This window comes from Buceros rhinoceros, unplaced genomic scaffold, assembly GCF_000710305.1.
Source record: "Buceros rhinoceros silvestris isolate BGI_N320 unplaced genomic scaffold, ASM71030v1 scaffold13097, whole genome shotgun sequence".
In the NCBI taxonomy this organism is placed as follows: Eukaryota; Metazoa; Chordata; class Aves; order Bucerotiformes; family Bucerotidae; genus Buceros; species Buceros rhinoceros.
The window spans coordinates 17,678-43,722 of NW_010421677.1; the positions used below are offsets into that span (position 1 = coordinate 17,678).

Here is a 26,045-nt window from a genome sequence, read left to right on the forward strand (position 1 = left end):
GTGTTTCTCACTATCCTACTCTGATTCAATTGGTAAATCAATGGTGGTGTTTAAATTAAATTGATTTTGTTCCCTCAACTCGAGTCTGTCTTTTGCCTGTGATCATAACTGGCGAGTGAGCCCTCCCAGTCCTTTGTTTTGACCTTTAAGCCTCTTGTTTTTTATTCCTCTCCATCCCACCAGACTGGGGTAGGAGTGAGCGAACAGCTGCGTGGTGCTTTGTTGCTGGCTGGCTGGGCTTAAACCACAACACAACAGAAGACATGTAGATGACTGGGTCTTTTTTTGTCTCATTGGTTGGCTGGAGGTTTTTCCTGGGTTATTTTTTAGCTGAATCTAGTCTTAAATCTAACTGATCGTACCTCTGTGTACCCACTAGTACTAGCACCAAAGAGGAGACAGGAAGACATGTAGCCCCTGTCTACATGTCTACATGAAGGGTCTACATATGGGTGGGACGTTTCTTTCAGTGGCAGCATGAGTTTAAGTTTGGTAAAACCAATCACAAAAGCACTCAAGACTGACCTTCAGCATGTCTGTATGTCACAAGGCTGCTGTAATAAAAACCACGTTTAAAAGACAGCCAAAGAATCATTTTGATAATATAGAAGTCCAGTAACATGTTTTTAATTCTTTTTACTTTCCTGTTCATGACAGCCAAAATAGTATTTAATCAATCACAGCTTTGACAATTAGGCAGTCAGAGATGACACAGATATATTAAGAACTTGCTTGCCTCTGAGGAATCTTTCTTCCTAACTGACTCTTACTCGCTAGACAACTTCATTCTTTCACAGTCCCAGCTGCCACTAAAGAATATTACAGTAACAAACACTAGAGTTGTGTGCTAATTTAATAATATCCTTTGAAAAAAACAGAAGAAGAGAATGGAGGTTTGTCCTTGACTTCTAAAAGCCTGTGAAGCCTGTTTAAAGCTGTAATCACAAACATAAAGAAAAACAGTACCATCCAACACTTAGATAAATATCACTAAGAACATCTAAATCTTGGAAAAATGCTCATGCTTATAAAAACAATGAAGTGGTGCATGGCTGGAGGGGTAGAGACCATCTGGCCAAAGAAAGTGCTTACATGATAATAGGCTCCCAGCACAACGAATTGTCTTCCCAGCAGCTGAGGCAGTAATATTTTTCTACTGGGAATACACCACTGGTGTCCACCAACATTGAGCTCTACTGGAAGGAGAACTGAGAAACACCGATGGGCATTTGGGTAAGGGGCAGTTCCTCCACTTCTAGTTCAATCTTACTCAGATAAAGGGTGTATTGTGTTCAAAATAATTTTTGCTTAAAAAAAAAATACAAATTTGGCTCCAAGGCACTCTTTCACTTGTCTCAGTGTAGTAGATGAAAGGTCTAATCTTTGTATAATAACCTCTCCAGCAGTAAATCCCACCTCCAGCATCTCCTCTGCATATGTTCCTATCCCATGAAAATGACCTGCCTATCTGAGGGATACTTGGACAGGACAAAACTAGCCCTGGGAATGCTGAAGCTCTCAAAAGAGATGTTTGTATGGATCACTCCACACTTGTGGATATTTTTCACCTATTGGTGGTAGCCTTGAGAATTTGGCCATGAACATTAGCTACAGCAATTTCGACAAGCAAGGTATGCCTGGTATTGAAAAAAATACTCAGCATAAGCTTTTGCCATACTTCTTATTTTAAATTCTTTCTATGAGCTTTCCAGAGGTAGCACTCCTAAACCATAAACACATCAAAGGTCCTCTGAGGTTAGGGAATGGCATTTGTCAAGGCCCAAGTCCTGCAATCACACGCACAAGTGTTTTCGTAAGCAATCAGATGCAGGCTCACGAGCTCTTTTTAGACAAGCTGAATTAAAATCTAAGCTTGTAATCTACCTGTGGGCTGTACTGTTTACTCAAACTTTCTTTTTAGAAAGCCCTGGGGTACTTCGCATGCTTTGGTATAAGTCAGCTCTAGTTGTAATATAAGTGCTATAGATAGATACACCACGAAAATAAGAGGAAACTGCCACAATTCTGTTATGGCAAATGCAGTATTCAAACATTTGAAACATAAAAAAGTAAATTCCATTTTAGAGGAATCACCAGTTGCAGTGGTTTGGAGACACTATCTTTCCACACAACGTGCTTAACTGTAGGAGGAAGCACAGCGTTTTCCCCATCCCACAGAATGCATTTCACCATGAAATACTCACATAGATCACACGGCTTGGGGAACCTGATGTACTTGAAGCAGGTACAGAAATAATACTCTCAGAGGAAGTCCTTGTTTCCTATGGAAGAAGTAGTGAAACAGGTAAGAAATAAAGGAGAAGAACTGTTACTTCAAAAAGAGTGTGCAAGGCATTTAATTTAATTTAACCTTTACCACTCAAAATGACATATTGCAGCAAGCTTAAAACATACAGGCATATAAAGGAGTTTAAAATAAAGGAACACTTTCAATCAATCAAATTAACCTTCTGAAGATGCAAAAATTGTTTTACACATGACTTTCTTTTCCCCTCCCGTCACAACGAAATGGCTTGGAGCACTTCTGGGCTGCCAGGACAGCCTTTGGGTACTATCAGGGACAGGTCAAGTCCCAAGATGATATAGTGGCAGCATTTTTCACTCTGAGGTTATACCATCAAACCAATCTACATTGCTTCTGGAATGTGTCACGCTACCGTGCCATTCACTCACAGCAAACAACACGGCATCCTGCAGAGCATCCTGAATCAGACACCCAATAGGTTAGCTTCCCCCTGTCTGATCATAAGACTACCAGATTAATTTTAATACTCTACTGGTTTTGCTTTGTTTTAAATCATTCCAGCATTCAGAGTGTCACTTTTATTGCTTTCTTTCTGGTAGATTCCTTTATGATGATATGTTAATTCCAGGTAAATATTCTTTCCCATCTATGGAAAAACCTGTCCCTGATTGCAAAAAGTACGCACTTCTCGATGCCCTCAGAATGACCATAATTTACTGTCTCACCAAAGGCTGACACTTCTTACCTTGAAGTTACAACTCTTCAAACCCTTAAAAGGATTTTAGCATTATTAAGCTGTCACATCAAGGTAGCACCCTTCTTTACTACCACATTCTTGAAGTATTTACTAGGTCTTAGAAGCAATACGTGAATATATTTGTACTGTGTTAGCAGAGCAAACAAAATAAATGATCACAGCTACCCTTCCACTGACTTTCTTTAGCTCAAATAGCCCTGTGGCTTCTCTGAACAGTATGTGGAGACATTTATCTACACAAAAAAAGATTCAGTTTAATTGTTTTGGCATGTCTGACTGGAATTTTGGAATGTTCTCCCTCTCATTCTCAATTGCCTCACACTGAGGCCCTGTACACACTCAGAAGGTCCAAGGGCACAAACATGGAAATAGAGTATTATCTGAGAAATACTTGGGGCTGCCGTTGAGATGATCATTTAACATGGACAGTGTAATTGTGCTGCTCTTCTGCGTAGTAAAAGGACATAGCACTTTTTCAGAACTTGAGTAAATGACATGAAAGCGCAGTGATGTCATGTGAAAATCATACTTCTCTTTCTTGATGTCCCTATGGGAGACCCAATGCAGTAGAGAAAAAAACCTGCACTGTTCCAATGTTTTAAGCCACATTAAAGTCTAATGACAGTTTCAAATTAACCTGAGGATTCCTGAGATAAACATTCAAAGCTTCTTTCTATGTCATGTGCGCCAGTGGAGTGAGTTTTAAGATCACACAGTGTAGCATGACCTTAAAATCCATAACCTACTTGACTGAAAGTATTTAATAACTCGTAATAAATTCCTGGTGTTTTTTCATGGGCTTTCCTCAACTTACAGGAGTCATCTTGTTCTTAAGAACTACAATTCATTAAAATTTCTAACTATTGCAATCTAAGTGGAGAGTCTCATCTTTCTAAGGTACTTCTGCAGATTGCTTCTGAGCTTCCTTATTTTATTCAGTTACTCCCACAAAGTTTCCCCTTTCTCCTGGTGATTAAAACCTGCTCTTCCACACCTCACACATGCTCTTTATTCTCTGCACAGTCCATTACCCCTTTTAGCATCCCCATTCCACTCTTGCTGCATATAATCTCCCAGCTTTTGCAATAAAACCTCACATCTCGGTCAACTCCATTGCCTCTGTTCAGTTTTTTTGTCCCTACTACATATTTTTATTCTTCCTCCACCTACCTCTTTTTCCTTCATGCCTTTTGATAATCCTTATACTTTCTGTGGCTACTTTAATTTCTTCTGTCTTTTCCAGCTTCATCCCTTCTGCTTACATTCTGACTTTCCAATCATTTTTCTTTTTGCTGTCACTCTCATTCACAACTTCTTTCTCCCTTCCACTCCATCTCCAAAGTTTTGGAGTGTGCTGCCACTTATACCTTGTGCCTTTGTCACCTACTTTAATTGCATTTATCTATATGAATATATAGAAAGATAATTTTCAAAAACAATAAACTGCAAAGGTTGACCATAACATTTCTCAACCAGTATACCCCATTCCCAACTTTACATGTTATATTGAAAAGTCTATTACTACCCTCTTTGAAATGGCATCCTTTCTTCCCGGTTTATTTTTTCAATAATGACTGTAAGGACGAAAAAAGTGAGCAAAAAACCAAAGAAAAAGAAAAATTACTAGAATTGGGAAAATTCTTTGAGCTCCATTCTGTTTGGTTTTTTTGTTTTGTTTTGTTTTTTTTTCCCTATTCAGGCAAAACTCCCACTGACTTTCAGATACAGATGTCTTCCTCTCTGCTGGGGTAGGGGCAAACTCCCATTACACAGGAGAGCTGCATTATAGATGAGTAACATGCTGTGTAAAGCATGTTACGAGCACGCTTTCTTTGCCTTTGTGAGGAAAATGCAGCCAAGTAGGAACCCAGTATAACCTTGTTCACTGTCTTTCTTTGAAGGAGAGGAAAAATCCCCAAAACTCTTCTATGTTTTCAATAAATTACATGGGGTTTTAGCCTTGCAATTTCAATTACTCAGCCAGAATAAAATCATTAGGAAGCCTGAAATACTGTACTAGGCTGAATCAGCAGCACTTATTAAATTGTTTTGACAATTATAAATACACATGTATTAAACAATACATTTTATACTGAAATGCTACTTATTTGATATTCAGAGCTCACCATGAAAGAATACCAGAGCAATTGCTTCACAAACACATGGGTACAAAAAAATATAGGCCAAGAGCCTTCAGGGTAAAGCCCAAACCAATTTTTTCAAAAGTGTAATTTAGTCAAAGTTGCACTTGCTAACACACCAGATTTGTAAACACTTTTTTTATAGCTGCTGCCTGCTGTTCTGACTTGTCCCCTGTGCCTTCCATCCAAGCCATGATGAATCAAAGCAGAGCTTTCTTGAGCAAGGATACCAAGTGTCCCATTTGGAGCATCAGAGAACATGAGAACTGAAAAACCCCTCTGCATTAAATAAGATAGTTCTATCTTTGTCCCACCACTTCAGAGAGAACATTTCCCCAGCTACAGATTATTTCTCATTTCCTAGGGGCAGTTTATTCATCTGCTAACCTTGTAATTATTAAAGTTGCCAGAACTCCCCTTTTTCCCCTTCCACACAGACAGATGCACAAATCATCCAGCTTAAGGAGGTACTTGAAGGCAGAGATTAAATTAAGTTGGAGCTGGCTTGCCAGCATTTTACAATCAAATAACAAGAAAGAAATTCCAAGTAGAGATTTTTTTTTTTTTTTGGTAGAAGCAAATAAAGTGAAAGTCCTCTGGTCTTTTGTGTGCTGAGCCCCATAAAAAGAACAGGTCGTGCACTGATCGCATCATAATCAGAAGTTAAAAAATAACCATTTTTTTCTTATTCATATTTTCACACTTTTCCTTACTCAGCTTATACATGTAACTTCAGATAAGCATTGTCCTGAAGCTGTAGCTTTAATCACTAAATAGAAGCAGAATATTTATATTACATTATTATATTACCTTAATTTACTAGATTTCTCTCTGTTTAGAATTTAAAATCGTAGTAGTGAAAAAAGTCCAAATCCTTCCCTCCATGCCCGCTGCAAAAAAGTGATACAGAATAATATGACAATGGAAGAACACTGGGTAAAATAAAGTTGTTTTACCTTGTTTTTTTCTTCAGCCTTCGCAGCCTGTCTACAAACAGGATGCCAAATGGATGTACCTGGAAAGTAAATTTAAAGTTCTGCTTAATTCAGTTCCTAATAAGAACCTTAAAAGGTTTAAAATAAGAATGTTATTAAGCCTTCCTATAAGGTTTTATCAGACACAGTGTACTGACTGATTCCACTGCCATCACTTCCATGGGTAATTTCAAAGCTAAAATTGACAACTTCTCACTGTTAGTAAGCCTGACCTCATACATTTTAAAGACTAGGTGCACTTCAGAGCCCTGTATGTACTTCAGTAGGCGAAATCAACATCAAAAACTGAGGCCTAAGAAGAGTGTTATGGGATCTCTGGAGATCCTCCAGCCCAATCTCCTGCTCAGAGCAGGTCCCGTTACAGCAGGGCACTCAGAGCTGTGCCCAGTTGGGTTCTGCATATGTCCAAAGATGGAGATCCCACAGCATCTCTGCAACCTCTCTGCACTCTCATGGTAATTTTTTTTTCCTTATATGTAGTTAGAGTTTCTTGTAGTGTTATTATACATATTCTTGTAATAGTCTGGCCCAGGTCACACTAAGTAGCACACTGCAATGGGATAGAACAGCATTGTGGCATTTAACACTAGCTGACAATCCAGTCTTTCTTTCTGAATTAATCCCTGTATTGATCTTGCACTTCCTATATGTTTGCCTCTCATAAGTCAAATACTAAGGACCCGCATAAATTCAGGGGTATATGCATCCTGGAGAAAGCAGAAAATACAGAATGAACCAATTCTCTACTGCATGTAAGTACTGAAGAGAAGATTCTGAACTCCAGAGATATAAGTAAATAGTAAGTGTGAGAAAGACACTTAATAGTTTTGCATTAGTCACAAAGGAAAAAAATTTTTTAAAAAGTTGAACACAATGTTCAATATTCAGTGTTCAATAGAAGTGTAACTATATAAAATAAAATAATTATTTGTAAATTTTAATAGTGAAAAGGAACACTAATGTTTATGATAGTCTGAGCTCGGACAAGCCACAAATTAAAGCTCCACAATTTAAATAATGTGAGTGCATTGCAACTTCTGCCTGCCTAAATGGGAAGTTGAGAACCTTTGTGTTATAAATACTTACTGGTTATACTGGGTGGAGAGCACAAAGAAGATTTATTGGAAATGCTTTGTTTTCACAGCAGTTTGATAGTTTTCTAACCAGGGGATTTTGGAAACAAGATAGAAACAGAAAGGCTATTTCCCAGAAGACAGATGGAAATCATTAGAATTTATTTCACAAAAATCACCCAGATGAACCAGACTCACGTAGTGAAAGACTATCTATAATTATGGACCAGGTAAATTATGTTTATGAAGTTACTGAAGCTTTTTGGGACTGAACTACTAAGAAATATCTTTATAGCACCTTTAAATTAAATGCTAATTTATCTTGCAATTATGAGTGGGTCTGAGCTTGCCCACTGAAAGCATTTGTCCAAACTGCTGCATAAATTGATGTAAATCTTCCCAATGGTTTTAAGAAGTATTTAGATCAACTTTTAAAGAATTACTTCTATCTGTGGTCAAGCAAAACTTTTTTATACAGGCCCTGAAACCTTTTCATACAGAAGAAAAAGAGTCCTTTCACCCGAAAGTCAACTGCCAGATGACCACTGATGACTCAATTTCTGCTAAAGAACATGCAACACCGTAGTTTATTAAGAGGATGAAGAACAAGTTATAAAACTCCAGGCTCTGACATTTTTTATTATCTAACACATGAAAACTAATGAAACCTGCTCTTCATGCAACAAGAAGTGTATGATAGTAAGCTGTTCTGAATGTTTCACACATCAGAAAATAAAGATGGGTCCAAATTAACACTCCACAATTAACTGACTTAAAAATCAGCACAAAACCTAACAAATACCCATCCTCATAACAAACTGATAAAAAGATTCACTTGCAGCTCAGAGGGTTTGAAATCTAGAAACGAATTCTTAGTTTGGTATCTTTTTTTTAAAGCATTGACTTCTCAGGGGACTTCAGTACTGCTAAGCTACTTTGCAATTGGAAGAACCACAGCATTCTCTGGCTCCTGTGGGAGAATCCATGAGCACAGACAAGGATCATTATGTCCTTTAATGAGCTAGTTCTTGTTGCAAACCAAAGTGACAATAAAATTGTCATTTGAAATAACATACTAAATTATAATTAGATCCTACTGAGACCACTCTTGTGTTGTAAATAAAGCCTAACTTTTCCAGCTAAATGAATAATTTCAAAGTACGCTTCTAGAAAACTGTGGACAATTGCGAAGTTGTAATACAGATCTGGGCAAGCATGTGATTTTAGGATAATACACCAGTCTTGCAGGTCCCACATTCTATTGAATTTCTCTTTTCTGTTTTCCTTTGAAAAGATACTGCCAGTCAAATACATAGACAAAAGCCTTCATTTTTTTTCTGGTGTCTGACCCTATATTCAACTGTGTAGACATTAATTTTTTTGAGCATTTTAGTACAGCTAGAAGTTACTATATACGAAATACAGATTTTAGCTGATATTTATGTTAAATAACTTCTTTTTTTCCATTGAATAAATTACTGTGCAAGTCTTTCTCTATGACCACTGAAATTCGCTGACAAGAAATACTGAATTTGTCCTGTGCAAGCTTATGGCTGCCTAAGGTATAGGCATATTGTGTGGTAAGGGCTTCAGCTCCACGGCATCGTCTGCTCCACCACCCTCTGAAGGCGCTTAGGTCTGACTGAGGGGAATTAAGATAAGGACCTTCAGATTTTCTTTTCATACCCCAGTTGGGCAATGGATACAGAATTGGTCTAAGACTGAAACAGCAGCTTTAGCGAACCTGCTGTCCTGCATGTGTGTCAACTTTCACCTGGGCATTCAGCACTGCGGGAAAACCACATTTTTTTAGTAAATGGAAGATGTTATAATCTTCACTTTCCACCTGCAGGAAAAAACTGCTACCACTCATCCTTTCTGTGATTGACACTTGCTATTGGATTTGAACCGAGAGAGAAATAATAGGTGAGCAAGAAGAAACAAAGGTTTGTGTTTATTTTTGCTTTTCCTTAGTCCAGACACTGCATTTTTCACTTTGTTAGTCAGGAAAGTGCAAATATGTGCAAAACAACTCAGCCACACTAGTGGGTATGGACAGGAGGGCCATGCTGCCAAGCGTAACTGTTTTCGTCTTTGTTTTTACCTTGCAGATACATTTCTTCTCCTTCTGCAAACATCTGACTGCACCTGACACATCGTGCACATGTAGGGTGATAATGTTTTTCGCCTGCCTGTTTGAGAAAAAAAGGTACAAATGATTAAGAATGCTGATCAATTTAGCAGCTTTACTACGAGGAGTTTTTCTTTCATCCTCTAGAATATGACTAATTGGAGTAAATTAGTTAATGCAAATTAGTTCAACAATCTACTACAACCATAATGCTTATTTTTGACTACAGACAATTCATTATTTAAAATGTAATTATGTTTTTGCCTACACAAAAAAGTTAACGTGCAATTGTTAAGCCCCTGAATTTACAGAAGGGAAACAATTTTATATATTGAACACATTTTCCATGTAAACAACGGATTGTGCACCAAGTACAAAGTAGCTTAGGACTTACTTGTACAAGGAAGTTGAGAGGTCATACCCTTGAGCATGGACTTGCAACTCAGCTGTATGTTCAACATAATCCTACCAAATATACAATCTTTATGCACAGCAAGAGATCTTATGCAAGGAATATTTGTATGTACTTTGAAAGTGTCTTGCAGGTAATGGGTGCTAAGAGGTTTCCATGCCGGATGTATGTGGTGCCCCTACAGGACTAAGTTCAGAGCTGACACTTTTGGGTACTATGCACTAACCCCCTCATACAGATAAGTCAGGAACTTTGCCAATTGCTCTGAGGTTAATCCATATACTTTAATACCACCATTCTCATTGATTGGAATGGGAGTAGGACCAGGCCCTAAATTTGCTCAGAACAGTTTAGTAACCCATCAATTTTCTAAATTTTTATTTCAAATTATGATATAACCACATTAATTTAAACTATTTCACCACTGACCTCAGCATTTTTCGAGAGGTGACATCTACGTGCTAAGAAGGAGCAAGGGCTTGTCTATGTCAAAACATCAATGTGTAACACAGACAAGGGTGAAGACAACCTCAAATGACTATCAGGGGAAAAAAAAAGCCAAGATTCTTTGTCAAGGGATTTATGCTTGACTCAATTTTGGTAGCTTGGCCAACATCAAATTCTATGGCTGACTGTGGGCAAACTTGTTAGCTCTGTTTCCCACAGGTACGGACAGCAGCACCATGAGGCAATGTTGGCTTGAGCCAGTGACAAAAATAGCATTCAGGGAGTTGTGTTCCTTGGAGTGAATGATGTAAGCCATTCCCTCCAAACTGCATTCCTTAGCCCACCTTCAGATGACATTCATAAAGCAGAGTTCAACAGCCCAAAGCTGGCTCTTGTGCATGCTCTCAGGGCTCCTCACTCTTCAAAACACCTAGAGAACTGAAAGCCAAATCTCAGCATCTCCTTCCTCCTCTTTGGCCCCACACTATTCTGTGCTAGACAAAATGGCCCATGGTTTAAGTGGCACGAGGTCAATGTCACTTCCATTATGAATAAAAGCCAGGAGACAAAGTAACTCTAAAGCTTAAAGCTAAATTAAACTAAGTTTAACTTAAAGTTAAGCTAAGTCTGACTTTAGTAGAAATGCTCTTGGAGTTAAATATAAACAAATTTTGGTCTATGTAGAATGTTTCATAACCTGCTTATCTGAAAAAGGTTGAAAGTGCTACTAGGATTGTGTTTGCCTTTTACAAATTACTATCAAGTATTACCCCACTGTCTTCAGTGTGTAAATGTGCTCTCACAGCTTTGCACTGTAAATTCCCCCCTCTATTAATCTAGAAATTTGGTGCTGTTACTAGAGGGATGACTTGTCTTCCTTTTCTTCATTGACTGAATGTCAGTGAAGTTAATAAACAGAGGTGTTTATACTAAAGAACACAAAATGTGTCTGGGGGCTATTTTGCTGTTCACAATATCAAACATGGGAGTGTGGTAAATTTAGGTTAAAGAATCTCTGGTTTTACTTCATCAGTGTTAACTTGGTTCACCCCTGAAAACCTGTTGCTGCATTTTAAATCAGCAGTAAGGAAGAGCAGTGCATCACATCAAAGTTGCCATTTTGAAAACAGCTTTGTTCCAGTTCACTCCTTTTGTCTGGTGTCATTTGTGCAGACCAGTGAGTGATTTTTGCAACTTTAGACATGAGAGATGGTCACTACTAACTGTGTGAACACTTTGAAGTATCAGACCATGAACTATCAGTATTAGGCTTAAACATTAGGTTTTAAATTGCTTGCCTGAGTGCAGGTGTTTAAGCATAGAAGGGTATTTAACTATCACCAGATAAACTTAGGTTCGGAGTATCAAGATGAAAAGACATATTCTTTCCCTTCGAAGATTTGTACTGCACAAGCATTGCTAATGCAATACATAGCCCCAACAGTTCAACTGATTTTGCATAGCTGATGCAATTCCCAGGCTAACACTCTCCAAGGAAATTCAGTTACTCTTTTGCTAAAATAAACTGTCAGAACACAATCTCAGATAACCTGGATGCATCGCACAATAAAACCTTTTCCCTCAAATTTAACAGTACAACCAAATACATCATTTTAATTCACTCTGTATAGTGAGTAGTATCAACTAGCTGTAGAATGGCACAGAGACCTCATTTATAACTTAGATAAAATTATAAAAGAAAAATCAGGGGAGAAAGGTGTAGCGATCCTTTTGCCGATGCTCACAGCAGGATAACTCCAATGGATTTTGCATAATTAAAATGGGACATACTCAAACTTTTCATATAACTCTAAGTGATGCCAATTGTTTTTGTCCCCCCATTTTAAAAAGAGTTTATTTTGTCCCTCTTGTAGCCAAGGCACAGAAGACAAGACATGGCAGACTCTTCATCACTACATATTTAAAACACATCACACAACCTTTATAAATGAGAGATGATAGCTGAATCTAAGACTAGACATTTGCTGCAAGAATTAAATAATAATATTCCCTGAAATGTTTATGCAGTTAGACTGATTAGACACCATAAATTATTTTCAAACCCAGGACCTGAGTGTGTTGGGTCTGAATGTGAATCATAACCTCCCTTGGGTATATGCCAAGGAGGCTCTCATCAGTGACCCTTTCTCCTCCCTCTTCAGACTATTTCAGAGGCTTCATCTCATACATGAATAACCAGTTCCAGCAGAACCCAGAAATTTTATAAACTTAGGGCAGCAACTGTTTTATGGTTTCAGTTTAGTTGAAATGGCCTCATTATTTTTTCTTTTCTTGGTTATACTGATGTGAGGGAGTTTAATGCAGCGAACAAATTTCTAACCATATGGTTAGTACTTCTTTGCACAGTTTGAAAGCTTAGTTTGACAGATTGTTGTCTCAGTGCTTAATAAAACACCAACACACACATCACAAAAGAAGCAGCATTCATCTCTGACAGATCTCTTACGGTTCAAGTGGTAGATTGTAAGAAATTTTTTCAATATCCTACACTCACTTCAAGAATACAGCAGGTCTTTGTACCTGGGCATCCAGATGTGAAGACAGTATTATTACGAAGATGAGTTTAAAGATTAATTCTCATATAAGATTTCCTCAAACTTGAACAGCAAAGTGTGTCCTTACCAAACCAGTACATTACTAACAGTTTAATTTCTCTTCAAGTGACCACACCAGCTTTCCACAATCACTGAGTCAAAGTCTTGGTATGTAATTTACAGGTGAAGTCAAAACAGTCCTTAACACTCTGAGACAAAGAACTATGGATTACTAAATGAATGAGCTATGAATTACTTCATACCACTTAGGTATGAAAGACCGCTTTGAATAGCAAATTTCGTCTGCAGAACAGGCAGAGCCTTCTGGGCTGGGTCAACATGAGGAACATTCTCACAGTGGAGCTGAGGACCTCCCCACACTCCCTGCCCTAAGCATGGGCGGCACACCACCGTTGCTACCTGTCCCACAGCACATCAGCAAGTAAACCCATGTTTCACCTAAAAACAAGGCAAGAAAGCTCTGCAACAAAGTACATACAACCACCTTCTCTAATTTCTCATAACTTCAGGGCTTGAACTAGATAAAAGAAGAATGAAACTGATGTAACAAAAGTGAATCACATCATTTAAAGCACAATTAGAAGACAGTAAGGGGTGTTATCCTAAAGTCTGAAGAGCAGTATGAACGCCAGGTCTGGGAAACATGCAATGCTAGCAAAACTGGAGTAATTCATACCAAAAGGAAAAAATCTTTACTAGTTAAGGTTGGGTTTTAAATTAGTTGTCATCACTCAGGAAAAAGATACTACATTATCGCAGACAGCTCAGCGAAAACCTCTGCTCATTCTTTGGCTATAGCTGCAATACCTGATGAAGTGGTAGAATATATAAAAGATTATATGTATAATAACTGTAACTATCACAATGACATTGCTCATCTGGCCTTTCATGTCATTGCTAGGAGTGTGACTGATGTAATTTTTTACTGCAGTTGATGAGCGACAATGACTTATGGACAGACACATACGGGATTGAACCAGAGCAGCCTAACACTCAAATTGTGAGCTGAGTCCTGGAAAGAATACTGAAGTTTCTGACAACTCTCTCACCAGTGAAGTCTAAGTATATCGTCTCCCACTGCATTATTCAGTAAAGTAGCTAGTAAAGGGGAGAAAGAAAGTAGACAAAATCATTTATTTAATGTGTTAGAAAAACTTGTACCTATTTGGTTCCTTTCCTGAGAACAAGAAGTTTTCAGTAAACTTTTTGTAGTTTTTAGTAAAAAAAAAAACCTATTTGGTTCCTTTCCTGAGAACAAAAAGTTTTTAGTAAACTTTTTGTCCTGTAAATATAAAAAATAATAATAAAAAAATCTGTATTGTTCCAAATGCACAGTGGTAGCTGACATCTTTTATTGCTGGAAGTAAAGAGTTTGTGGCAGTGAGAAAAGGTTAAGTGTGTTGCAATGATTCAATCATATCAAAGCATATTTTTCCATTTTAAGGGTATAATAAAATGTAGATTGCTGTAAAAAAAAACAAAACCCAAACCAAACAACAACACCCCCACTAAGTATTATCTATTGAGGTAGGTCCAAACTCTGCCATCCTCATACTCCAAAATCTCCAAATGAAGTCCTAACTCTATCCTACCCTGAACAACGATAATGGAAGTCAGCCTACAAAGCCCTAAGCCTGCTGGTATGCCAAGGCATGGTGCAGTCGCATGACCCAGAAAGAAACCGCACAGAAGGCTGGTATAAAGCATTCTTAGTTAAAAGCTTTTCACATGGAACAAATTTGTTGGAGAACTGGGTCATCACCAGACAACCACCTGTTCAAGCAAAGGGAAACAGAACAAAGCACAAACCCACCAACAATCAATAAGCCTTTCCATCAGGCAGCTTCCCACCCTGAAAGGAAAGACTAAACCTCTTCTGAAAGACATATGACTTGACTGCTGCTACCTGTTCAAGTAGAAGGGTGTTAATACTCATTTGGGATGGGAAAGGGAAAAACACCTAGGTAATGTAGTGATTGGTAGAAGTTTACAACTTCAGTTAGACAATAAATTACTATCTTTTCTATACTTTGTCTCCATTTTCTTCATAATTTTCATTTACATGGACATTCGCATTGATTCATTAAAGGGCACTGAGATTCCCTCAAGTGCGCTTTGCAGTATAGCTAATAGGAGAAATATAATTCAGTTTAAAGTCAGGAATTCCTGTGTGCAAGTGCTCCACAGAATGATAGAATATTTCAGGTTGGGAAGAATCTCAGGAGGTCATCTAATCCAACCTCCTACTCAAAGCAGGGTCAATGCTAAATTCAAATCAGTCTGCTCAGGAATTTGTCCAGTCAGATATTGAAAAGCTCCAAGGATGGAGACTGCACAAGCTCTGAGAAGGCTGCTCCAATGCTTAAGTTATCCCTACAGTGAATGTTTTTCTAATCCAGTTAGATCTTCCCCTCTTACAATCTATGATAGTTGTCTCCTGCTCTCCCACCATGCATTTCAGTAAGCAGGCTGTCTTCACGTCCTTGAGGTCCTCCTCAATAGGTATGGAAACAAAGATACCAAGTCAGCCTAAAGTCAACCCTTCCCCAGGCTAAATAGTTCCAGTTCTTCGAGCATCTTCTCACAGGATATGTGCTCCAGCCCCTTAACTATCATGGTGGTCCTCCACCAAACTCACTCCAGTTAATCAGCTTTTTTTGCTATGGGAAGGCACAAAGCTGGATGCAGTATCCTGCATGTGGTCTAGCAAATGCTGAATAAAAGAGGGATATCTTCAAGCTTCTGGAGTGCTCCTGTTGAAATTGCCCTCTAGGCACACTGCTCTCAGGTTTAGCCGACTGTCCATTATGTCCCATATGCACTTTCAAGCACTGATAGTTGAATATAAGACATCAAAATAAATCAAGATGTGCTTAATGTACACACATCGTACTGAAACAGAACATAAAATCAAGACATAGCTCCTTGATGAATGAATCTGCTACTGCTTTCAACTTATGTCCATGAATTCCTATGAGCAGATCTGGGGAGAAAAACATCTTAATACTGGGAAAGGGAAGTTCATGATCTAACACTTTAAATTCACACTGAGAGATATGTACCTTCACTGTGAAATTTTTTTCCAAGTATGCAAGTCAAAAAAGGGGGAAAACCACTGAACTCCTTTAGTGGATATTTAATTTATCCTATTTGCACTTGTTATTCATTTCCCAAATGACTGTTTCAGGTGCCAGAAACATACGGGAAACTGATAATGAACTACAGATATGAAACAGAACTCCAGATATCTACCTTTATGTAATACAATAAAGTTTTTGAATGAGATAGATACATCATTTTGATGTTAAATGCATTGATTTATGGAGCCAAATTCACAATTTCTGTAAAGTAAATGTGGTTCTCTGGCTGAGATAAGGTTTTAGTTCCCATTCCCAGAAATAAATTAGTTATTATTTAATAACTCTGTGACCTAACAGCACAGAACTGGCTCAGAAAATCTTCCTATCAAATTACTCCACCTATTAGGATGAAGTCAGGGGTTGTTCTTGCTTATTCCCAACTGGTAATACAACCTTTCTGTTCTTGGCCAGCCCTTTAATATGGGATTGTGCAATATGGGCTGAATCCTAAAGGCTGTGTGAAATCTAGGGCCCAGGTGTTTGTCCTTCTGTCTTTATCTCAAGAGTACCATGGAGAAGGTGCACAGCACCACACCATCAAGTATTGTTCAATGGCCACATGCTCATAATTCTGACACTGCTTTCACATAGTGGCATATTATATGGACTATACCGGCTCCATAAACCGAGTTCTACAGGGTATTTTCAAATTAGAGTGACGATACTCAGAAAAATCAGGTAACATTTGCTGCTTGGAAAAGAATACTGTGCTCGGTTACTGGCTTTAAGTGTAACCGTATAAAATCTCCATTCACATTTTTAGTAAAGCCAGAGTTTTGCATATGCTACAGAAGAACTTGAGAGATTACTCAGTAATAGTTGTACACAATAATGGTTAAGTTAGTAAACAGCTGTCACATCATCTACTGGATATGAAGGGACAGGCAACATTATCCAGGCAGGGGTATTTGGCAAAATATCTATTGCTTATGCTATCCACCAGTGCGGAGGAGAGAAAAGCGTGAGACCCAGGAGACAAAGAGAGAATTATGTGGAAGAAAACTCTTACTAATTCTCTTAGTCACAATGGACCTGACTCACCACCGAGTCACTTCAGCAGTGTGCCAAGGCAAATGAACCATTTTCAACGAGGTTTACACCAGTGTAAACACAGTGCAATGTTTTGAATCAACCCTTCTCCTCATCTTCTCCTTACTGGATTAATTTATCATCCCACTAGATGCACCTGCAGCATTACTTACAGCTTTAGCTGTCTCACATGTACAGTTATTTCATATTGTCTTGGTTCTGGCTCATCTTGCTGTACTTTGCAGAGCCTTGAGACTTCCCACCCACATTTGAGTCATTTTTACTGCCTCCCACACACTCCTTATTCTTCCAGGTATGAAGTGCAGAGTGAATGTACCAACAGTGACATTTAGCTCAGACTGATAGTAAATTACTATATACTGGACTCTTAGAAGGAGAACTTTCTAATGCATATGGGAGAAATAAAAAAAAAAGTAAAAAACCCTAAAGGGAATAATTAAAAAAAAAGAAAGAACAGAAAAAATCCACCAGCCCGATTAGAGCTGTAATCTCATTTTGTGACTTCTGCAAGCAATTTCTGACTCAGGAGCAAATTAAGCTCTGCAAGTCAGGCAAAACTAGAAAAGACCAATAGTGCATTTTTTCTACAGAATTTGATACATGATCTTGTAAACCAAAATGGCTTGTTATGCCCAAACCCACTGATTTTGCACTCAGTTGCTTTTGTTATGGAAAGAATGATCTGCTCCTTTTGTCTTTTTCTTCTCAGCTTTGCAAAGTTTTCTTGCCATCCACTGAGACTAGAAGGGGCTTCTGTTTTCCATTTGCTCAAAGATCTCCTTCATTTCTTTTCCATTTTCCTTAAAACCCACTTATGGGCCAAGACAAGCTGCAGCCAGTTCTCACTTCTGCCACTCCTTGACAGGGGAGAGGGAGTGAAGAAGGAGCAAGGTGACTTGCAGACATATTCCCCTTCCTTTTCGACTTCACAGTTGTGCATTTATCACACTCATTTCACGTGGGAAGAACGAAGCTGCAGCCAACACTGAACAGCTCTGGTGAGGCAGCACAGTTTATCAGATGAAGCCAGCACAGCTGTTTTCACACTGGTTGTGGTGATCCAGGCTGCAAACATCTGAGGACAGATGCTGTCTCATATTCTGTGCCTGAATAAGGACTGATACTTTGGATCTCCAAATTTAGCCAGGACTGGAAATGCTGCTGTCGTATCCACAACTGACATTAATAGTCCTTCTTGGAAGTGGGAAGTTGCTGCTTTCAGAGTCATCCACACATTTCCAGTTCAAAGTATTGTTCAGAATTTCTTACTTTGGGGGGAAATAAGAAATTTAAAGATGCACAAAAAATGCTGAAGGTTGGCAAGATGAAAAATCTTAAAGACACAAGAAATGAGTCATGAAGATTGCTATCCTGCTGTTAGCAGACACACTGAACTGTTGTCACATGGGCCAGAGCATCCTGGCGATACTTCATCAACAAAGCCAGTTGTCACTAAGTGCACTTGCTGCTGCAGCACTGTCATGGTTACGGGAGAGAGCCGGAGGGAGATGCTTGTGCTGTTGGCTGGATCATGGGTAGGTACAGGGCACTGCAGAGCAGGGGTCTGGCTGACCGCAGCGTGCCCCAGGCGTGACTCAGAAGACCACCGGAAATGAAAGAAATCATGCAAAGTAATAGGATGAAGAACTGGAGATATCCAAAAAGTGCAATGTTTCACGTTGTCAAAGTATTCAAATGCTGGTAAATAGATAATAATGCATCACCCCAGCAACACATCACTTAGAGAGGCACTGTAACTGGCACACTGCTTGCTGTTTTTGTCTGAGGCTCAGCAGGTATCAAGGTGACTACTGGAATCAATGCTTTCATGCTTTAATTAATCAATTAAGATAGTTTAAGGTAGTTAACTGGTACTACATTCTTGTAATGGCAAAAGGCAATGGACACCATTCACCTGTCTGCCAGGCTCTACAATCAAACTAAGCACTAAAAACTCTAACACATACAAACCCACACAGGCACAAACAACACAGCCGTACTACTGGGCACTTCTATTCATACGAGAGAAATCTTCAACAGAAAAGCAAGCAAGCAATGGAAAAAAACCACCATGAAACTTGCAGTGGTCATTCTTCCTTCTCTGCCAATCACTTCCTCTCAAATTCTGAAATGTGTTATTCAGAAATAGTTTGCAGAACCCCTTACTTTGGTCGAAGTAAAAACGTAACAGGCTTAAACTACCACCAAATGCTATTCGGTGCTCTTACTCACTAAATCTAAAATCTGATTTAGAGGGTAAAAATTATGCAAACATGTACTGGTTTTTCCAGACATGTCAATAATCGTGAGTTTTTAACAGTTCAGATAATAAACATGAAGAGGTGTAGCTCTGTATCTCTTTCTGGAGGGGAGGCTTAAAAAAGGAAAGGATGAGGTGGGGGAAGAATGATAAGGTGAATGTAGCTAAAATAATACAACTGGTCTACAGAAAAGGCTAAAGGCTCACGTCAAAACCATTTGCATTGCTATTTATATGCTCATTTATAGTATTTTTAATGATACCTGATTTAAAGCAGAAAGTCTAAGTCAACTGTCAATTAACACATACCCAGCCAAACTCCGATACTATGCACTGATGATTAACCTGCCTTTGCAAACCAGCAGCCCCAGATAAATGCAAGTGGCACCAAAACAGAGACAATTCTCAAGCTGCAAAATGCCTTGCATCTGAGCGAACGCTACGTATTCGAAGTGCTAGTTAATGTTTCCTACCTTAGATGGTTTCCTTTTGCAAGAGCTAATGCTGATTTATTTATGTGCGTTTCCAAGTTTTCCTTCTTCTCTTGTGATGGGAGAAAACCGGCGTAGAGAGCAGTTTCTAACCAAAGATCAGTACTGACACTCGGAACCTTTTGCTGCTCTGACAGCTTTTGCAAGGCTGCCCATGGCCACAGGAAACCCTTTGCTCGTACGGACGGAGCCGCTTTTATTGCATGTTTCAGTATTAATGCCTATAATATAAGCTGCTCAAGTACCTTTAACACACCACTAGGTTTTGTTGTTAGTGAAACAGCAGGGTAACAGACATTTCAGAATGAACCATTCTTCGACACTGCAGGCAGAAATTTGTACACCCTGCTGCAAAGAATTAGTCTCGTCTCTCTGCTATACCGAGACATTTGCAAAGGGAAAGGCAATTGATTTACAAAGTAGATGTGGCTGCAAACAAAAGCAGTTCAAGCCTACGGCAAACCAAAACACAAACTACAAAAAATAAGGTTCATGTTTTAGTTAATAACTCACTGAGGTGTAAGTGGCATTTAATAGACATATAAATTATTGACATTACCAGTCTCATTCCTGCCTAGTGCCTACTATACTTGTTCCCTTATTTTAAAGTAACATATGGCTGTGATTAACAGATTTAAAAAAATATATATATACTGATTATGCTTTTCTAGACTTTTACACATACATGTAAACCAGAAAAATGTTAACCCTTTCTTCCCTGACATATACTGAATGCCATGCTGCTACATTAGGATGTCAGATATAGCAGTTGGACCTATTTTTATGTTTAAGAAGTGATGCAGTCATTTTCACCAGCACTTGTAGGACGACAGCCACGTAGCTGCAAATCACAGGATAGCTGTTAACAGAAGTCTAGTCAAGTGCTGAAAACACCCCTTTCAGTGGTTACAGACACAGTTCGGTCGTATGTAAATAAGCCTCAGAAGAACTTTCTAAAAATATAATTTCCAAAGTGCTACATTGTCAACTTTTATTCACATGAAATTCAAAACACCGGGTAGTAGCAGTGGAGATTCAGCCTGTTCATCAGCTACCAGCACAGCTGGTCATGGAGGCCTGTTACAAGGCAGCTTAGCTTGACCATCACTGGGCTGCAGTTGCCTATCCAAGCAATCACACCTGATCCCCTCACAGCCTATACTGCCTTTGCCATCAAAACATCGCCAGGAGGTTATCTTTGAATATGATGAATCTTTGGATATGAAGGCTTCCTCTAACAAGATAGGAAATCATCATCTGAAACAGCAAATGAAGAGAAACCCCCTAAAGTCATATCTCACTATGGGCTGCCAGTGTTAAAGAAGCCACAGAAGAAAACCACACTTGGTCGAGATATACCCAGGGAAGTACTTTCTTTAGAAACAGCAGAAGGGGTTACTATCACTGCAGAAGATAGTGCATCATATGGTACAATGTCCATCCACGCTGAGAGAAGGTGGTGCCAGCTAGGAAGAGACAGTGAGAAGGTCCAGCAGCATCACTGGAAGGGCTGGAGCTGACTTTATGAGCAGAGGAGAATTTGGTTCATTCAGTTTTGCAAAATAAAAGTTGAGAGGAACTAGGACTGTTTTCTATAAATTCTCCTTAGAGTTCATTAATTAAAGAGGAGAAGATAAAAAAAGCTAAAAATTGATCTGTATCTGAAGAACTACTAAGTATACACATGCCACTTTAAAATAGAGAGGTACTGGAACTGAGATAAAATTTCTAAATACCAGATGTTAAGGAAACCCAAATATGTTCCTCAGAAGGGGTCCAGGAGTCGTCACTGGCTGTCACACAGCTCCTCCATGCACCTCAAACACCCTTCCAAGCCTCTGCACAGCCTGTTGTGTGGGGAGCACGGGGAGGTAGGCAACCACCTCTGCCTCCTCACAGGAAAACACAGCTAGAAGACCGATTAAAACTCACAAAACAAATGGAAAGTGTTCTCTTGATTGAAAGCAGTTTGTATCAGGCTCTGAATTATCATGCGAAATACAGTATATTTTTAGAAAAAAGATAATTACACTTATTTTGTCTATTTTTATGATGTGCTCATTAGCACATGTTGAGATTTTAATTAATAAATAACTGCTTGTGACAGAAAAAGAGCTAAAAAATATTTTTACTGCCAAATGCAGATAAATAGATTGCAACATGACAAAAGGGAAATGGCTGGTTATAAAAATCAACAGCTTGTTATTTTAAAATGTGTTTATTTTCTGTGTCACTGCATGATGCTAGCTATTGCTGGATTAGAAATAGAGATATAGCATAAGCACTAAAATAAACCCTTTTTCTCCATAAAGGTTTTTGGTCACGCTGCATTTTAAGTCAAACTGTAAAGTAAACTCCAGTTACCTCTCACTCCCCATTTAACGTGGTAGGTTTATCGATATATATGGTCAGGGATAAAACACAGCAATTTCTAGGAGGGGACTGATGTTGCATTAAACAGTGTTCTATACGCTTCACCAGCAAAGCAAACCTTGCCCATGAAAGCACTAGTGGGCAGGACTGTTGTAAAAAGAACAGCAAAACTGTTGCCTTTAAAAGCAATAGAAGAATTTATGGTCTCCATAAATTAGCTGCTCAGCCCCTTTTGTAGCTTTTCCAGTACAAGCTCCCTGGAAGACTGGGGGCAAGCCAAGATGAACTGAAGGGGAGGAAAGAAACAAGAAATTATAAACAGAGCTCTTCTGTGTTTAAGCCCATTTACTACACGGAATGAATCTGGCCCTTAGAAAATAGGATGAAGGAAGAATTAAGTAACTAAATCATCATTGTATTTGGCTGGCAACCTACAAAAACAGCCATATTTTTATAAGTTATCAGTAACTCACACTAGTTGACTCCCTTCCTCCTCTGCTGAATAAACACTTAAAATGAACAAGCGCTGGAAAGGGAAACCATATTATAAAACCCAGGGACAGAATAATTGTGGAAGCAGCTGTCCTTATGACATTATCTCAGAAATCAGAGATGGAAAAAATCCTTTGAGGTCATATAGTCCCTCCCTTTGTCATTGCAGGACTGTTCTGTGATGTATATTTTCCAGTGTCTTGTCCAATCTTGTTTTAATGCTATCTAAGTGATAGCTTCCAGCAGCTCCCTTGGGAGATTATTCCTCTGCCTAGGAAGTATTGCTGTCAGGATTTTCCCCCACTTTAATAGCAATTTGCCCTATTATTTCTGTGAATATCTGGATTATACTCAAGATGGTAAAAAGAAATACTGAAGTTTTGAAAAATGTTTAAGGATTACAGACAATTCCACAAAAAATACACCCTACAAGGAAAACCACCTATGGCTACTTTTTTTTTTTTTCTGTCCTCCTGACCAGGAGATAGACAAACATATCAACAAGATGGCCGGTGACAAACACACACCAAGTTTGATATCAGACAGATGGAAGGGATCAGCCCCAATTTCAAGCCTTTTAAACAAGACCATATGCTGCAGATGAACAACAAATGACATTAACTGTATTAGCTACAGATATGGTCTCTGCTTTCTTTCAAATCAGTTTGCTTAGGTCATGACTTTTAGTCTAGCTTCCTAATGAAATGAGGTGTGTATGCTACCTCCTCATCTGACTGCTCTCTGCGGTCAACACTGAAACTCAATGGCCTAAAGGGGTCCAAAGGTTCGTGGACATCACAGGCTGATCACCACAGAAGGAGTCTCACACTGTGTGTCATCTCTTGACCATGTAAACAGGCAGTGGAACTGTAAAGAGAGCTCTTCAGATAAGATGTTTCATGAAGAAACAAAGGGGATGGGAGCAGGTATTATGGGAAACGTCATGAGGAACAGACCTTTTGTCACAGCAGAATGCTAGGACATAGGACATGCACCCATATTCAAGCTTCATTAGTTTTGCTGCACATAGCAGCAAAAGTTGTTTTATACAATCTTATGGAAAGAACCATAAAGTTTCCGGGTTGTTGTAACAAACCTCCAGACATTAAACATGATTGTACCTGTTCAAATCCATTGCTTGCTTCATACTAACTTCATCCTGTCTTTTCTATCTGACAGTGACATTATCTGACGCTGCTGTGCTTTTACAGATCAAGAAAGTCCTTTCCCCTCATGTTTTAAAAAAATTGTTTCAGAATCTTGCATCAGTATTTTTTAAACAGTTAAATGCCACAGACTTCAATGAAAGTTGCTCCCAGCCTGCATCAGTACCAAAGTAGGAAGAGAATCAGTGCTACAGTACTGTCATCAGATCAACACTGGGGAAGGGAAGAGGAAGAGGGCACACATGTGCTAACCAAAAAACATCACCTAGAACTACAATGACATATGCAATCGGTTATAATAAGGTTCCTACAACAGCTTAAAAGAATTATTTTTTCTCAAGTTTGTTATTGGTCCATCTACAATAAAAACTAGGAACTCTCCTCCTGTTCAGAACACTCTCACCAAGCCATTAGAAGAAACAGATACAGCCACACATGTTCTCAGGCCCCACAAATCCTACTCATACCATTACTATTCAAATCTTTTAACTATTTTTTCCCTTCTTGTCATCCAGAGACAGTAAAACACAGTTCTTAATCACATCACACCACATTCTATTGTTTAACCACATTGTGGGTAAAATGTTACCAATTAAAAAGAATACTTCTGCACATACATCTCAAGACAAGAACCAGAACAGAAAAACACAATCTTGTGAAGCCAAGAGTCCGTATTGGACCTTCTGTTCTTCTCCCATCTTACTATTTATCACTCCCTGTAACCTGCTATGAGAAGTGCACCCCAAATTTTCAATAGCTTTGACCATAACACTCTTCTCCCTGCATTCACCTCTCCCTTCTTTATTGCTTCAAATGTAAATTAATTATCTTCACCTTCAAAGCACACCACCTCTTACTACCTTTCATTCAGTGTCAAAGGCTGACGTCTCTGAAAACATGTAGCAGCTTTCACTGGTCACCTCTGAACATTTTTGAAGGGTTTTTAACATTTTCTTCTGTTTTTCTCTCTCTAACTTGAGAAAGCTATCTGAAAAAAGTGTCTTTATACTCCTTCAAATCCCTTATTAGAAGTCTTTTGAGAGGTTATAAAAACATTCGATAATGGAAAAGCCTCCCTTGCCTAACCTTAACAGCATATCACATCGTCTAGTGCAGACTTACTGTTTCCTTCCACTTGCTTCTCAGTTCCTACCTAGCTATATTTCTCCACCATTTGGATAGCTAAGTCTTCGTACAACTCCTAGCAGATCATTCTCTGGTGGAAGCCCTTTGGGACTTCTCTTGGTTTCCTTAACTGATGAAGCGAAAGGAGTGAACTGGGTGACCCGGGGAACCTCTTCATAACTCCAGTACTGCTAAGGTATCACAAGATACAGGGAAAGCGCAGAAAGGAAAAATGGATAATCAGTGACATTGATAGGGGAACAATACACTTAGGTCCAAGGATAAATTCTATTCAGATCAAAGGAATATATTCATTTCTGACCCGGAGTCAATTATGTGGAAATCTATTTTGCATGAAGCATAAACATGTACCTACTCTAAACAACATCCTTGCTTTTCAGAACAACAAACTCAGTAAAATCCCTGCAACATAGCTCATTTCTGGGTGCAAAAATACATTTCAAGTGATTAATTTTAATTTTTCAACAGCTTCATTCTAACTCTGGGGAACATAAAACAAAATAAGAAAGCAGAAATTATAAAGGAATTTAGCATAAGTATTAAAACATTCCAAATAACCCATTCACTTATTGCTTCTGCTGCCTGAACATTCTCCAGTTCCACAAATATCCATTTAGGGAGTGTGTGTATTACCAAATCATTAACAGGAGAAGCAAAAGAGAATTATAGAAAAATTTCCTAGTATTTCATAAAAGTAACATTAAATTGTTAGTTAACAGTCATGAGTGAGCAAAAAGAGCAAGTCTCTGCACACTTTGAGATGTGTTTGTATGATAGGTTCTCCTTACCTCAAGCACTCTTCCTGTGATGTACTTTTCACAATTGTCACATCTGATACCAAACTTTGCATGATAGTCCGTTTCACAGTATGGAACACCATCCCTAGGGAAGAACAACAGGCCATACAGACATTGCTTCACAGAGGCTTACAGCTTTCCTGGGACATTACACAGCTAAAATTTGTTAGTTCTTCTCAACACTTCATAGGGTGTTTATGTATTCCCAACCTCCCACATAACTGTATTTATTAATTTTGTAAAGAACTGAAGAGTAAACTAATTATTCTGGCCCTTCCGAGTCTATCACCATCCTGCTCTCCTGCTTTGTTGCTGAATTCAGCCATCGCCTC

General features: G+C 38.7%; 1 protein-coding gene across 1 annotated transcript in view; it reads right to left on the reverse strand.

Moving 5' to 3' along the window:
* The window catches only part of ABLIM2 (actin binding LIM protein family, member 2), a gene marked incomplete at its 3' end in the record, with an annotated part of 83,569 nt that overhangs the window by 16,970 nt on the left and 40,554 nt on the right, over positions 1–26,045 (reverse strand). Inside the window, exons 7-10 of the mRNA XM_010139783.1 lie at positions 25,705–25,798; positions 9,337–9,424; positions 6,121–6,179; positions 2,205–2,282 (exon numbers count right to left, since the gene is read on the reverse strand). Coding sequence (XP_010138085.1) covers positions 2,205–2,282; positions 6,121–6,179; positions 9,337–9,424; positions 25,705–25,798 — 319 coding nt within the window. The remainder of the gene's footprint in view (positions 1–2,204; positions 2,283–6,120; positions 6,180–9,336; positions 9,425–25,704; positions 25,799–26,045) is intronic.